We start from the raw sequence: 17,107 nt of genomic DNA, 5'->3' as shown, positions 1-17,107 counted from the left end.
CATCCTCATGGTAGTGCTGGTTAGCCACTGAGGCTCTGGCTAGAAGCGTATGGTCTGCACAATGGCATCAACCACCTTGATAAAGACTTAGGTCCAAACACGTGCTGGCTCTTCTCACATGTACCTAGCACTGTACGTGCCAGGACAAAGGTCACAAATAATTTACAATAAAACAAATCAGAGTGTGAATAACAACACAGTGTTATGAAGATCTTCAACAAGCAACCCTATCTAGGATGCTAACTTATTCCAGCGCCATTACCAACAAGGTTTGCCCACCCACGAGTATATACCTTACCATTGGGATTTTCAGAGCTTTTTCCAAAGCAAACCATGTACCAGGCTGCAGGAAATAACTAATCAACTAACCAGACAAAGTAATAGCGGAGGGGTCTGCCTTTCCTCCAAGCTCTCTACCATCCTATAACATCCAATATGATGCCTCAAAGGGAAAGGGAAAGAATGCGAAAAATGCTTCCCAATTTCGAAGTGGAATTGTACAGGTCAAGCATGGTTCTGTAAAGCCACACCTCTCAGGCCAAAGGATGCTCTGTTAGGAAGTTCATTGTTAATATAACTGACTAAATTCATTGTACTGACTTTCCGTATGAACCCCATTGTGTAAAACTCTAGGGTTTATGTGCTCGGGGCCTCATTTTCAGGACGGGGATACTCTGCCGGTTTCTTTGCCCATTTCTGCACAGCTGTATGGAAATAAACCTGTCTCTATATTTGCTGCCTGGGTTGCTTATTGTATTTATAGGCAGGGTTTTCCCTAGTCATGTGTACTGTCTGCACTGCAGGAACTAGAAGGAGCAAGCGATGAAGAACTACCTTTGCTGTGAGAGGACTATTTCCGGGTATATCTCAGCTGCACGCTATCTGCCACTCCTTGGAACCAGATACATTCCTGATCATATTGACAGTGGAATTTGCCCCTTTGGAATGCTAAGCACTTGGTTTTCCATAACTCATCCTGATACGTTTCTAACATCAGACCTGGATCCTGTGTACATTTTGTTCAATATGGCTGCTTTTGCCCTTGATTCACAAGGTTTACACTCCATCATTTGTATTTCCAAAACCCCCATGTCATTTACAAGTTCCTGAATGTTGAATAACATCAGATTAAAGGAAGACTTGTTCAACACCATTTAGTTTGAAACACCATGAACATTTATGGGTTAATGTTTACAAAAGCTACAACAATGGGGGATGAACGAGAACTTAGATTATATATGCTGTTTTAACGAGTAACTTATTGTATGACACCTGGGACCATATTCCAGAAACTTTGCACCAGTGCAAGTGCAGAAATTGCACGGTATTAGCACTAGGGCAAAGTTTGCCCTATTTTGGAAAACGCTGGGACACATTAGAAAATGATTACACCATGTGCAGCTTGGGATGGTATAAGCACAAGGGCACACATTACCATAGTATAATAAAGATACATTTTCAATGAGTTTTTTTCACCAGGGCAAAGTTTGCCCTAGTGCTTACACCAATCCCTATTGGCACTAGGGCAAAGTTTGCCCTGTTGCAATAATGCAGTGAAAATGTATCTTTTTTTGCCCACTGGCAATAGTTCTCTAATATGTGCCATTGTGCAAAGTTTCTGTAATCTGGCCCCTGATGTTTTCTTTTGTGATTGGGTGACGATGTTTAGAATTTCTTTGCATTGTTGAGGATTTTTTAAATCATTTAAATCATAAGCACCCAGATGCCTCAGGGTTCGGTGCGCTATATAAATGTCTAAATAAATAAATAAATACATTATAACTAATTTGTTTGTTTTTCATGGCCATGATTGTGTTTAATAAGGGAGATCAGGCATTATACATCTTTGGGTTAAAATCAAGGCTAAGCCAATAAGCATAATAAAATATTTGAAAATTCCATTAACATTGATGGTGGATCCAGGTACCTTTTGTGATTATATTTACCATGCTTCAGAAAATTCATGACTCTGTTTCATTTCAAGGAGCCAGGCTGATGTTGGGTTCTCTGTAAAACTGTGGACTGACATAAGGGTATCGAGGCTACACCGATGGTACTGTCAGTGACCTTTAGTGCACAGAGGGTGAGTATGAATCACTTCTGTGTCTTGCGATGAGGAGGGAGTGAAGACAGGAAGAGATCATCTCATGTATATGAGGGGAGACAATACAAGCGGATACCAAACGGGTGGACCGGACGGTGGATCGGCAGAGGATCCGGTTGATCAGCCATGGCTCCCCAGACTTATTAACTGTATCCTCTAAGAGGCTAATCGCAAGATTGACAGGTATCAGCCTTGGATCCCAAGTCTCCATCTGAACAGATCATGAATTGATGGTTTCCTTCTTCGTCAAAGGAGAGGAGGCAAAAGGGTTCCATATAAATACCAAAGAGAGTCTGGAAAAGGGAGGTGCTATGAGGACGTCCACCAATCACAGATGATGATGAGACAAGATAAATATTTCATGTATACAGTCTTGCAGAAAGGTACTGACTTACTATAAGTTTGTGAGTAGGCTACCTGCTGGCATCAGTATGGCGGCCTTCTGCATTAGGAGATGCCTGTCATTGGTATGCAATGGATTTACAGGCAACCAGTTTTCAGAGTCATCTCAGCTACTTAGACGCACAGTCATGCTCACCGTGGTGCTCGGGCTCAGCGATGCGGGCTGGCACAGAGACTGGTCCTTGCATTGGTGACTTGGAACCTCTTCATGACTTTGGTGGCAAGTGTACTATTGTTTGTGCTGTTTGCATCTTAGAATGAGATGGTGGAGAGGAATTCCACACCATCAGTGCATGCACATGTTTTGTTCCCATCAGTGAATCACCTGGTTGTGAATAAAAGGAAGCAAACCAGAAATTAAGTTGACTTGCCCTCATTACAAGTTTGCTGGTCCGGAAACAACGTTGCTGGTAGCGTTTACAGACCGGCACATTCAGACCCGCCATTGGCGTTAACACCGTCACTGCAAAGTACCCTCACAGTGCTACCGCAGCCAGTAGTCCCGTGACCACAAACAGCAGGACGAATTGTCGAACGTCCCTGAATTACCAGCACAGCGGTATACCGGGTACATTACGAGTACCATGTACATGGAAACACCACCATAAAAATGCCGGTAGAACCGTGACCACCTGTTAGGGAGAATTCTCATAAATGGTTGATTTCCCTCAGCAGCTTTGCTGGATTTCTAGGATTTATTTTGTTCTCTTGGTAAGAGTGTGAGCCTTTTAGCCCACTCTTACATTTGTTTTGCTATGTGTATTTCTACTTTTTGTGTGATCTTGGGCACTGGAGCCTCACCTACTCCAGGGCACCATATTTTTCATGTGTGTTACACAGCACCTTCAGTGCAGTCACAGAGGGTTGTCTTTTAGACTTCCCACTGACTCCATTTTCTGGGGCTGACTGCAGTACCCCAGAAAAGGGTAAAGTTGCCATTAACTTTACCTTAGTCACTTTAAACCACAGACCCAGTACACTGCATCTTCTATGGAGTATTGGAAAGGGTTAATTCTTATCCATTTTTGTCTGTGCTTCTTGGGGCATTGTTTCGCTCCCTTTACATTAAGACTTGGCTGGTGGCAGTGGTATCTAACCTAAATTTTCTACCGCGATTATCTTATGTAAACGTGGTAATGTTTTAGGCTATTATATTAGCCTCAAACATAAACCCGCTTGACCATATATATTTTATTATGGTTCCGGCTGGGTTTATTTGCCATTTCTTCTTGTGTTTTACTCTGCGCACCAAACCAGGTTTGGTTCCTTTGTTCATCGCCTTTTCGCGGGCTTCCACACAGAAGCCCTCCTTTAGGCACTTGAGAGTCTGGGTAGGCAGGATGTGAGGGAGGGGTTGTAGGACCCCTGTCCTGGGTTCCCTTGGTAACCGAAGTCGCACTCCTGTCTGATTGGCTAAGGGGATTGGCCTTGCCAGGCCAGCCACCCTGCTGTGTGTTTGACAGCCAGGTTGTATGAATGGGGGAAAACCGCATAAAAAGCAGGTCTCTGGGACTGGAAGAGCAGAGTCCCCACTGGAACAAAAGAACCAACGAGGAACTGGAAGAAGAGGACCCCTACAACGACTGAACCGCCCGGTGAAGCCCTGTTCCAGGTCCGTATCTCCAGAATCCAACGACAGAGAAGTTCCTCCAGGAAACTTCTTCCCTTGAGCTGGTGGGACCAACCATTTCAACCAAACTACAAGCCAGGACCCCTCCTCTGGTCGAATTTGCTGTACAGAGCTACAGTGGGTCGGATAGCCAGAAAGGTCGGACCCTGCTTGGGTTTCAAGGAGCGCACATTTTATTTGTTGCTTTGCTCTGCTGCTGGTTTCTTCCCTGGGTAATGCAGGACCCTCCAGTCTTCCTACTTCTGGTCAGCCCGACAGTCGCTTCAGGAACCATGAGCATGCAGGAACTACCAGGAACTTCTGCCTCAGCTACAGCTCCCTCTCTGTTTTAAGGTACTGTGCACATCCGGTTGTTCGTTTCGTTCAGCCGCGGTGAAAGTGTTTGAAATCTTTCTCCAATCCGAGCACTTGTCCTTCTCTTCTCTTTGAACTAACTTTTCTACCAACCAACTTCGTCTGGAAACCATGCCACGAACTTTACCGCAAACTATACTGATCTGTACTATCTTGAGCAAAAGACTTTTGAACCATTGACTTTAGCCCTAAGCCTTTTCTATCTGATTTTATCATTGTAGTCTCTCTTGTTCGATTGCCCTGAGTACTTACCTGTTGGTGTGATTCAATTTCTGTTAACTTCTGTCTTTCCCTCCCTTTTAAATTGCTGGAGTGCCATTTTGCTCCCACTTCGTTTTGTGAGCTTAACTTGTCTGGAATTTAAGGGAAGTTGTGTGGTGTATTAAGAGTGTGATTTTTAAACTGCTTAGAAGAGTGAACTGTTATACAACTGAAGAGTGAAATAAATGTATATTCTTTTACTTGAAAACCTTGAGTCAGTGTTTGCCTGAATCATAGTAATTGCTGTCGTTTGTGTAACTATTTGATACTGCTCACTTCCTCTTGAGATAAGTCTGGTTGCTCAGCCACTGCTACCACTTTAACTGTGTAGTACAGGCTTGTACCAAAGGTGAATTTGTACCGTCACTTGTAGTCTTAATTGTGTGTGGTGTTCCCAAAGGGTACTGCATATAATTCTGCCTAACACCACCGCGCCTGTAAACCCGGCACCGCGGATCAGGTGTTAAACAGTGCCAGGTGAGCAGCAACAAGCCCCAGGTGTGCAAAATTAGCCCAGCTGCACGGTGGTCAGTCAGTGGTTTGTTTTCGATTTTATCACTATAAACCCAGCTGCACATAATTGGCCACTGGGAACCTAGAAAAGGGACACACCCATGCCCAACCCACCTCCCAATACAACCATGCTGGCAGTCGGTCTAGCAGCAATTGGGATGGGGAACCTGCAAGCAGCTATGGCGTTAGAAGCAGCACTGAGGCAGAGGAGGAGGCGTAGGCACAGGAGGCAAATGAGGAACCCGGTGGCCATCCCAAACACCATTGCCCAGCAGGTACCACCCCACAGGCACCCACCAATACCCTGCATCAGAGCCTCGCTCCAGAACCTGACCCCAAGTCAAATCCACACATTATATCGGCTTGACAGGGCCACAATATTATCAATTGTCACCCTCATCAATGAAGACATCTGCAGCATAATCAACATCCGGACTGTAATCCCACCCTTGCTGAAGGAAGTGTCAGTACTGCACTTCCTTGCAACTGGCATCTATCAGCACACCATCAGTGACCGGTACGGGCTGTCACAAACTCTGTTTTTGAAGGATAATCTTCCAGGTACTGGATGAGCTGCTGCGCCATGTGTCAGAGCACATTGCCCTACCCCGAACCCCGGCATTGGTGCCTTAGATCGCACACATGTGGAGTTGACTGCCATACATGCAAATGAGGCAGTCTATCGAAATCGGAAACTATTCCACTCCCTGAATGTACAGATGGTCTGTGATGCACAACAACTCATCACGCGTTGCTGTGCACGTTTCCTGGGGTCGACACATGACTCAATGGTATTGTGGCACGTTACACAAGAGAAAGCACCTGGCTGTTTGGTGAGTAGAATGACCAGTGCATGACCTCTGTGTAGTGGGGGGGGCAATAGACACTCACCAGAGTGTCCCTGGCTTTTGGGGGAGTAGAAAGACCAATGCAGGACCTCTGTGTAGTGGGGGGGGTGGCAATAGACACTCGCCAGTGTGTCCCTGGCTGTTGGGGGAGTAGAATGACCAATGCAGGACCTCTGTGTAGTGGGGGGGGCAATAGACACTCACCAGTGTGTCCCTGGCTGTTGGGGGAGTAGAATGACCAATGCATGACCTCTGTGTAGTGGGGGGAGGGACAATAGACACTCGCCAGTGTGTCCCTGGCTGTCGGGGGAGTGAAATGACCAATGCATGACTTCTGTGTAGTGGGGGGGCAATAGACACTCACCAGAGTGTCCCTGGATGTTGGGGGAGTAGAATGACCAATGCATGACCTCTGTGTAGTGGCGGGCAGGGGCAATAGACACGCACCAGAGTGTCCCTGGCTGTTGGGGGAGTAGAATGACCAATGCATGACCTCTGTGTAGTGGGGGGGCAATAGACACTTACCAGAGTTCACGCAGCTTACCGCTGCAATAGGTACATGCCAGTATGCCATGCCACGGGAAAACATACACTGGCTAATGGAAAAAACACTTAGCCATGGAGTGGCATAGCATGCAATGGCAACATGTGGAAGGGAGTATTGTCTCCTGTGATAAAGTAATAGGTCCACCCACGTGCTCAATGGCTATTTATCCTGCTCTGCGCAGTAGTTTCTTCACTCCTGTGCCCAGCGGCTGCCTGACACAGATTTTGCCAGCACTTTACAAGACATAGGAACACACCATTGTGTACATTAAAGCAATGAGACATGTAGGTGCCTAGCAGGCCATCACGAATGGAGACATTGAGCAGGCCAAACATTCTCAGTAGGAATGTGTGACCCAAGTGTGTAATATTGAACAGTTGATTCAAGTCAATTTAGCAGAATGCATAATGAAATCTGATGCCTGTACTATGTTGTGGGCTAATATTATACAGAGACTGTGTACATGCTATCATTGCCAACACCAAATCCCCAACACAAATATCCTAACAATCTTTCTGTCACTCCCATGCAGGTGATGCTGGAAACCCCCTCACGCCATGGCTCATGACACCCATCAGAGGACCGCGGAACAGGCATGAGGAGGCCTACAACTGGGCACACATATGGACACTGGGCATGATACAGTGGACTTTTGGACTGCTGAAGGCCAGGTTCCGCTGCCTCAGCAGATCCGGCCGGGCATTGCTGTACAGCCCCGAAAAGGTTGCCAAAATTGTGCTGGCATGTGCCATGCTGCACAATATGTGTATACGCAGGAACATTCCAATGCCCCCGTACATAGACCAGCAGATGAGGAGGAAGAGGATGAGGACGATGATGATGGGATGGGTGTGCAACTAGGGCGTGGTGCCATAGATGGACTACATGCATGGGTAGCACTTATTAACATTTTTTTCTGAATAAACTTCACATGCACATGGAGCACATTAAGACACATGTCGTAACACTTACATTAAATGATTGATACACACGCGAAAGGAGATTGTCGACTCGTAATTCAGATTTGTAACCCAGTGTATTGTGAAAACAAATTGGAACAGCTGCTACAAGAAGACACACCCACACGTACCCCCCCACCTCCCAAACGTACCCACCCACCTCCCAGGCCCCAACTACCTATCCCCACTATGGACCCCCCTCCTCCCAAACGTACCCACCCACCTCCTGGGCCACAACTACATATCCCCAGTATGGACCCCCCCACCTCCCAAATGTACCCACCCACCTCCCAGGCCCCAACTACCTATCCCAACTATGGACCGCCCCCCACCTCCCAAACGTACCCACCCACCTCCCAGGCCCCAACTACCTATCCCCACTGTGGTCCCCCCAACTTCCAAATGTACCCATCCACCTCCCATGCCCAAGACCCAAAATGGCAACATGTAAAACAATAGTCAATGAAACGACACTACTTCTTGCCACGCTTGGCCCCATGTATATCCTTCAGAGTTGCCCCCAGACAGCCGGGTGGACCTCCTCCTGGGCCCCAACTACATATCCCCAGTATGGACCCCCCCTCCTCCCAAATGTAAAAAACCCACCTCCCAGGCCCCAACTACCTATCCCCACTATGGACCACCCCCCACCTCTTAAACGTACCCACCCACCTCCCAGGCCACAACTACCTATCCCCACTATGGGCCTCCCAACTCCCAAACGTACCCATCCACCTCCCATGCCCAAGACCCAAAATGGCAACATGTAAAACAATAGTCAATGAAACGATACTACTTCTTGCCACGCTTGGCCCTATGTTTGTCCCTCAGAGTTGCCCCAGACAGCCGGGTGGACCTCCTCCTGGGGCAGACTGCCTGCGAGCTGGATGGAGGGGTGTTGGTGGAGGGCATAGTGGGGTTCTGTGGGTGTAGGCGGCTCATGTTGGTCTGCAGCGCCAGCGTCTTTGTTTCAGCAATGTTAGACTGGACACTGTTGCCCTCACAGACCCTCTGTAACATTAACATGTTAGAAGTGACAACGCCAGATAGCACGTGCAACCCTACAGCCTATTTTCTGGTTGCTCTCGCGTTGTAGCCGAGTCTCCTCACGTTGCAGCCTGGACTCCTCAAGGTGTCGCTCAACCAGTGTGGCCAGCATGTCCTGTCATTCCTCAATGCGCTGGAGATGGCTGGTGATATCCTGCAGTGATGGTGTTGGGAAGCGCATTTGACTCCTGAGACTCGTTGGGCTAAATGTGCCCAGTTGAACAGGGGTGTTGGGGTTCTCATGGCTGCCTGATCCAGGTGCCTTACCGGGCTGCTCCTCTTAACTGTTGTCCGTGCCTTCTGACTCGGACAGGTGTGGTGGTGCACTTCCTGGTGGAATAGCAGTGACAGCAGGGGTGTTTGGTTGGGGTGCCTGCTTTGTTACCAGGGCAGCAGGGGTGTTTGGCTGGGGTGCCTGCTGGGTCCCAGGGGCAGCAGGAGTGGTGGTTTCCTGGGCGTGGTGTACCTGCACGTCGTTAGCTCACGGGTGGCCGAGGTGCCTGCACCTCATGTTGACTGACGTCTTTGCCGATGTGCACTTCCAGTCTCCCTCGACGTCCCTGGTTGACCCCCATCAGTCTCAGATGATGTTCCTGTAGGTGATTGAAAGGCATGCTATTAGTGGTCTGACAGGATGTGTACAGTACTATTACATGCAGCACACTCATCAAGCAACATCACATTGTGGTTATTTGCATTGATGTGTGCTGCGGTCATGTGGGTGTGTATGGGCCATACTTGGGGTCAGGCCATCTGCCTGGCTTGAGGGGAGGGGCATGGGAGTACTGGGTGTGCTCGGGGTGATGTGGACTGTGATATGTGTGTTTATGTGCATTGATTGGGGGGGGCACGTTTGGTTAGATTTACAATCATATTTTTGCTCTTTCTGTACTCACCAGCCTCGCCAGGTGTCACTGCTCCTGCCTCTGCTGCACCGACTCCCTCGATGCCCTTGAGCGGCAGCACGCTGCTACACTTTTCCTCCCATGGGAGCAGCTTGAGTGGTGACTGTGGTCCACCTCCTCTTGCACTGCACAGTCGTCTGTGGGCTGCCAGTAGGTTGTGCACCCTTATGCGCAGGTCATCCCACCTCTTATGGCAGTCCTTGACGGTATGAGCTGTGCCCCCACAGCTGACACCTTCTGGGCAGCCTCAGCCCATATGGTCTTGAACCTCAGCTGCGTTCTGTGCCTCTGGTCTGATGTGAATAACTCCCCTGCATTGTCCACTATGTGGTCAAGAAGCAGGGTGTGTTCCGCTTCACTGAAGCGTGGTTTGCGCATACAGTTCTTTGTAATTCTGGATGACATATCCCTCAGTAGGTTTGGCCACTCACAATGGCTGGATGCCGTCTTGTACCGGAGGATTGCAGTGGATTGTGATTTTTGTAATGGGCACCGCTCTCTTTCCGGTTCCGGCAATCACAGTATTTCCGGCTCCGCGTAGGCGGCGTCGCTATGTCCGGCATACATGCTGTGGCTGTACATCCATCTCCGCTGGTGTTACCATGATGGCGGTGGCACCGGTTCCGCGCTTTGGTGATGTTCTCAGCCGGCAAGCCATAATTCTACCTCGTTTCAGCCACCATGAAGTGGCCAGAAACGGTACCACCGCCATCACGGTAACACCGGTTCTTTAACGCCGGACTTGTAATGAGAGCCATTGTGTTACCTCGCCTCCTTGTAGTGCTGCTATGGAATCTTGCTTGAACACTGGACCAAAGGACTGATGTGAGTAGGAGGGTTTCTTCTGCCCATTGCCAGTGCCTCTTGATCCAGGTCTCGCCCCAGGACCCCTTTATGGACAGGCCATGCATTCCTGTGAGCTAAGAAGAATTGTAGGGCAAGCCAGCTCCTAAATCGTGACATTGTGAAAGCTTGCTAAAAATGATGAGAGACTCCAGAAAAAACAATTGTTATTTCTAGAAGGGCAGGAGAGGGTCTCATTGCTGGACCTGTAGCCCCTGCTATAGAAATAGCTCCTCACTAAGAGCAAGGAGGGGGCTCAGAAAGATCTGCCTCACCCGTAAATGTCCGACTGGCTCGAACCTGTCTTATCTCGTACAACGATTGCCCTCACAACTCTGACTCAACAACGCAATCTAGGAACCTTCCCAAGCAGACAACCACTCCAAGTAATGACAGCAAAGGAGATCTGCTTCTGCAACCAACCCCTGAAACAGACCCTGCCTCAGCCTCATCTAATTCAAATGACGATTAAGGCTTCTCTATTCACACTGACTGACTGACAACAAGCAGGGACACAGATACCTCCCTCGAAACTGTTTAGTTCATAGCGTGTGGGCTGTGTAATATGACCATAATGATGAGGAACCTGGCCTGTACCGGCTGGTAATAGCTTGAGACCTGTGTTAATAGTCCAGAGAGAAGCAAGGGCCTTTAACGAGGGCCCCAGGACGTTACCACCTGCTACAGCCAGGGTTCCTCATCATTATGGCCATATTAGCACCCATATAGCTTCCTACTTGGGTGCTAATGGTGTATGATTCTTAAACAAAGAAAGAAACTTCACTTGCGGTACTGCGCAGCGTCATAGTTTCCACGTCTGTTTTCTATGTTGATGACTGCCATGTCATCAACAAAGAAAACGGATTTGGGAGACTACAGCGCCACATCAAACCTCAAAGTACGTTTCTTTTTTGTTTCATGAAATACTCTTAGCACCTGCGTAGAAACTGCACGGGTGCTAAGAGGAGAAGGGAAGGAGGAGCCGCGAAGGGAAGAGGGCTCAGAACACGCGCTTATACGGATAATCCAGCCCACGTTCTGAGCATCTTGGTTGGCCCGCGTGCCCTTCCAAGGTGCTAACAGGCACTAAAAACACAATATCCACAATGATGGTTTGCACTGCTTTAAACCCAAAGCTTAGCACTGCTCCAAGTTATTAATTTGATTGGTTTATTGATTGATTTGATTATTTACATAGCGCAAATCCTCAAGAGAACCAGGAAGAAATTGCATCTAGGCTCAGATGTCAACAATAAGGCAGACAGGAAAGAAAACCAGAACATATTTATGGAGTGAGATAAGAGTAACTGGAAGAGAGGAGTTTTAAGGTTCTTCCTAAATAATAATAAGAAGTTAAGTTTCCAAAGATCGCGAGGCAGTAAATACCAGGCTCTAGGGCCACAGACAGAAAAACATCTGTCGCGAGGCAGTAAATACCAGGCTCTAGGGCCACAGACAGAAAAACATCTGTCTTACTGTGTACATACGGTGATTGATGCCATTCAAGTTAGGGCTGACAGTCGTACCCCCCTTACACAATCTTTATGTCGGGCTCCTCCACCTGCTGCTTGGTATTCCCCTACACTTAAATCACTGAAGCAACTTTGCCGTAGAGCAGAAGGAAGCTGGCTGTCCAATCCTGACTCTGCAGCATGGTCTGCTTATTTAAAGGCTCACACAGCCTATCATGCTGCTATAGAAAAAACAAGACTGATTTTTATGCTAATCGCATTCTTACTTCCTCCTGTTCCATGGGAGAGCTGTTTCGAGTAACTAAGGAACTGACTACTCTGGCAAAAGTTCATTTAGCAAACTTATTAACTCAGGCCCATTATGATCACATCGTCCCTTTATTTTTAGGGACAAGATTCTTAACATCCGACACTTGATCAGTGTAGGAAGATCAACACTGACGGATCCCCTTGTGGTCCATGCTGCTCGGGAGGAAACCCAATCCAGTGCCTTTCTTTTCAACGCAGTGATGGATACTTTGGTCTCTTCTGCATTGGGAAAACTCGGTTCTGCCTCTCCCATAGACCCTATTCTGGTTGGCATGCTTCAAGAGGCTTCTAATAATTCTATTTCTCTTTTCACTGCTGCACTCGAATACTCCTTTATTACTGGTCATATTCCTACCCCTCTTAAGCATGCAGTGATCTCTCCTTTACTGAAAAAATCTCATCTTGATTCTGCAGTAGCGGAAAACTATTGCCCCATTTCCCTTCTCCCAGTATTGATAAAGCTAATGGAATCGATTGTGACTCCCCAACTGTCTGCGTTTTTGGAGGCCAACGGTCTCCTCCATCTGTTTCAATATGGATTCCGTCCCGGGATGGGTACGGAATCCGTGATGGTGGCACTTATGGACAACATTGCTCTACTTCAGGACCGCAGAGAGGTGGGAATTTTGATTCTCCTTGACCTCTCTGCAGCCTTCGATTACGGTCGACCACCAGAAGATGCTTCACTGCCTTCATGAGGCAGGAATTTCAAGCAATCCCCTCAAATGGTTCTCCTTTCTTTTGCCAGAACGGGTCCATACCGTCTTCCTTCCCCTGTTTGCTTCTTCACCCGCTGTGCTGAACTGCGGAGTCCCCCAGGGATCTGCCCTGTCCCCGTTACTCTTTAAACTCTATATGCAGGCACTGGCTAAACTTATCGCCAGCCATGGAGTAAATATTTTCCCCTATGCTGACAATGCTCATATCCTGTTTCACTTCAACATGCCTTCCTTCGATACCCCTAACAAACTGAAAAACAGCCTTGTCACAGTCAGAGATTGGATGACTAACAACTGGTTGAAGCTAAATGGTGATAAAACGGAAGTTCTGCTAGTTGTTTCCAATGTTGAGGCTCAGTTATGAACATGTTACTACTGACCTTCCTCTCTCGGTCCGTGCCCTGAGCCCTCTCCTGTGGTTAAGAGTCTTGGGATTCAATTTATGACCACTGGCTCTCGGGAAGCTCAGGTTTCGGCAGTCTGCCAGATAGGCTTTATAAAACTTAAGGTCCTAAAAAAAGTCCTACCTCTCCTCCCAGCTGTTCTCAGATCAAAAATGGTTACAGCCTCAATCATGAGCTATTTAGACTATTGCAACGCAATCTATCTTGGGCAACTGGAGAGGCTACTCCAATGCCTGTAAACCCTCCAGAATGCTGCAGCCCGTCTTGCCCTTGGAGCTTCTAGATTTGCTCACTCTCAGGAACTCTTTCTTCAACTGCATTGGCTTCCAGTCAGAAAACGTTAAGTTTAAGGTTCTCTGTATGGTTCACCAGGCTATTCATAATGTTGGGGATGAATTCCTGTGTTCTAAGATCCAGCCCTACATTCCTAAACGCCCATTGCGCTCAACAAACAGATTTCTGCTACATGTTCCTAGATTTCTTTGCACCAGAGCTGGAGGGAGATCCTTCTCTGTTCTCGCACCTACGCTCTGGAACGCACTACCTCTTGACCTTCGTAAACAGAATTCTTCTCCTTCCATAAGGCTCTAAAAACTCATTTGTTTTAGTTCTAACTCTGATAGCCTCCCTCTTACCTTTAGTACCTCGATACCTCCCGGTCTTTGCACGCTCTATAAATACTATATAGCATACAATACATAGAGGGAAGATGGAACTGTCAGAAGGTTTTGACCCTCAGATCGAAATGAGCAGGCTGTAGGAAGAAATCCTGGAAAACAAGGTAACTAGGAGCTAGGTCAGGAAGGCACATAATGACAAGACACAGGATCTTTAAAAGAATCCTCTGTTGTACTGGGAGCCAATGAAGACCTCTACGAAAAGGGGATGCTGACATAGTTCTTGGGAGGTTATAGAGGAGTCTGATAGCTTCATTTTGTGTGACCTAAAGACGTTGCATCTGACCAGATGAGAAGGGCATTACAGTAATCCAATTGTGAATTCCCCAATGTCCCGACAACAGCTGGGCAATCTTTTTCTGCAATGAGGGGAGAGTAGGCCGCAGCAATTTAAGTTGGAAATAGATTGATTTAATATGTTTCACTAACATGTAAGTTGCAGTTCAGGTTCGCCTGCCAGATGCAACCACGGTTCTTGACTTTAGAAGAAAGGATAGTGGGCACTCCAAAAAGAGCGGGGCATGGAACAAAGGAATGTTAATCAGACAACAGATTATTTTGGGCCAACCAAAATAATCTCAGTGTTAATGAGGGTTAATTGCAACCTATTTTCCACCAATCAATTTTGCATGTGTTAGGCACATGCTAAAATGTGATTGATTGCATCCGGGGGATTTTTTAGCCTGATGTAAATTTGGGTATTGTCGGCATCCGAGTGGTAACTCAGATTAAATTGTGAAAATATAGAATAGTGGGCGAATGTAAACAATAAATAGTAGCAGGGAGAGGGAGGACCCTTGCAGAACTCCACAGAGGACGTGCAAGTAATCAGAGTGGTAAGCTCACATTTTTACTTGTTGGGTTTGGTACAAAAGAAACGAAGCCCCAAGTTATAACTGATTAAAAGGGTCCACACATCTCGCCCTTTGTGGATCTGTAATAAAGGTGCCACTTGAGCTACACTAAAGGGACTTTAAACTGTGCTAAAAAAAACAAATGGCCCAAATGAGGGGCGCACATAATTTCCTCTTCCTTCTCTTATATCTTAGTAATGGATAGCACTCAATTCTATAACCGCTGAAGATGTGTCAAGTGATACTGAGGCTCTCCCTCCTTTGGCATTGCTCGAACATATTGGTCGATACTTGAGCTTGATGTCACTTAAGGAATGCCAAAAAGAATAGGCCTTCAAGAGTTAAATAACTTCAAGTGCACATCTGCATCCAGAGCCAGAACCCCCAGGCTTACCTGCTTCTTCATTTCTAAGACCAGGTCCCATTTCAATACATAATACTCGGATCCACTTACAAGGTCCCTTTTATGGTCTGAGCCCACGTTTACAAAATATCCATATCCTTCTCTGATACAGAGCTAACGTTTCCCCATCAACCTTTAATATCAGTCTTGTCTGAAGTCTCCTCCGGTGGCTGACATGGGCCACCCTTCATAGCACAGGAATGTCCCATATTGCTCCTTTCTCTCAAAACTACTTTCCATAGTGCTGCTGCACTGTCTCCCTCAAGAACCAGGAATCTACATCTCTAACACATCAGTGGACAACCTTCAATTGTTCCAGCTGAACTGTGCTCTCCTCTGAGTTCTTCTAGAACACTCCAGCTGGTCCCCCATGCAACCAATCAGAGGCCATGACCTGAGGCCCAATACCACATCTTACCAGTGATCTCATCCAAGACAATGGACTGTTAGCTTGGCCAGCCTGGGCTTATTGTGGGGCTGAGGCTGACCGGTTGGTTCCAGATACATCGACCATGTGTGTGATTCTGATTTCTGGACAGACATAAAGGGTGAGTCCTTTTTGTATTTTGTTTGTAACCTTATGTCATTATTTTTTTTCTGATACAATTTTTTAGGCGATAGTGCGGGATACATTATAGCCCAGGTCTAACGCAGGTCTACAATTTAGGTCAATCCACATAAATATGGCACAACTGATCTTTTCAATGAGACATAAGTTTCTATGGACATCCACCTTTTTCTGTAGGCCAGGATTAAGTAGCAGGTCCCCAGAACTAATTCATAGATGCATTCATGCGTGCCGTGCATGTTTCATTTAAGGACACACGGGTGTAAGTGGACATCTTGGACCAGGTTGGGTGAGCTACCAGAACCTGTACTCACTGTATTTGGCTATTGCAAAGAATATCTTTTTGGACCCTTTGAAACGTGAGTGTCCTCTACAGTAATCAGGAAGCCCCCCGCCCCCACACACTTCCACAAGCACTTGCTCCCTTGAATCTCCTCAAGCCTACCTTGTCCCTGATCAGCACCCAGCTTGTGTCAGCATCCTGGATGTTCAGGGGTGCTGGCGAGCAATGCGTCATCCTGACGTCATGTTCTCCTGATCTGTTGCGGATACTGATGAATATTCATCAGGTCTCCATACAGAAAAAGTCACGGGCAGGAAGTCTGCTGCACATCGGGAACATGTAAAAAGGATGGTTGGGTGAGAGGGATTCTTGAAGGCCTTGGCTGCAGTCAGCTGCCCTTAAGGTTCTAGAGGCCGATGTCACAAAGGAATGGCTAGTTCACAGCTGAGTCACAAACACACTGCTCAAGCACACTGGCCACCCTCAAGCTTAGAATGTCCAGTGTGGCATGATAGGGTAGCATCATTAAAATATTTGTCTTCAAAAAAATGACTTCTTTGATCAAGGCAGGTATCACTGAAATGATGGCAGTTTTCTGTAAATGGGTCGTGGTATATCTAAGCACAAGAGATTAGGCAAAAGGAGTGACTTGATTCCCATGATACAAGTTGCATTACATGATGATGTCCCCTTTGGGGGGAGGCCTCTTATGTAGTATACAATCGGCTATATTCCTTAAGTCAGTGCGGAAAGATCCCACTGTTTCACCATGAAAACCCGCAGCTATACATATTATTAGCACCATCGGCGGGGGAGCCAGCCAATCAGAGTTAGCCTAGGAATGCGGGCTGAATCTCCCGCTCCAGGCATACATGAATTATATTCAAGTTCTTAGAGTTATCAAGTGATTCTGCATCATTTCCAAACCAAGATAATTCTAGTATTTGCCTGACCTCTACTTAAGTAATTTAATTTGGATAAAGTACTAGCACTTTCTCCTTTTGG

General features: G+C 47.0%; 1 protein-coding gene across 1 annotated transcript in view; it reads right to left on the bottom strand.

Moving 5' to 3' along the window:
* Positions 1-16,514, bottom strand: part of C7QH11orf42 (chromosome 7q C11orf42 homolog) — a 236,739-nt gene extending 220,225 nt beyond the window's left edge. Inside the window, exon 1 of the mRNA XM_069640427.1 lies at positions 16,265-16,514. Coding sequence (XP_069496528.1) covers positions 16,265-16,336 — 72 coding nt within the window. The 5' untranslated portion in view covers positions 16,337-16,514. The remainder of the gene's footprint in view (positions 1-16,264) is intronic.
* Positions 16,515-17,107: the final 593 nt, after the last annotated feature.

Source organism: Ambystoma mexicanum, chromosome 7q (genome assembly GCF_040938575.1).
Source record: "Ambystoma mexicanum isolate Mex_15411 chromosome 7q, UKY_AmexF1_1, whole genome shotgun sequence".
NCBI classification, from domain to species: Eukaryota; Metazoa; Chordata; class Amphibia; order Caudata; family Ambystomatidae; genus Ambystoma; species Ambystoma mexicanum.
Note: the sequence above shows the minus strand (reverse complement) of the source record. Positions and strands in the feature narration are given on the sequence as shown.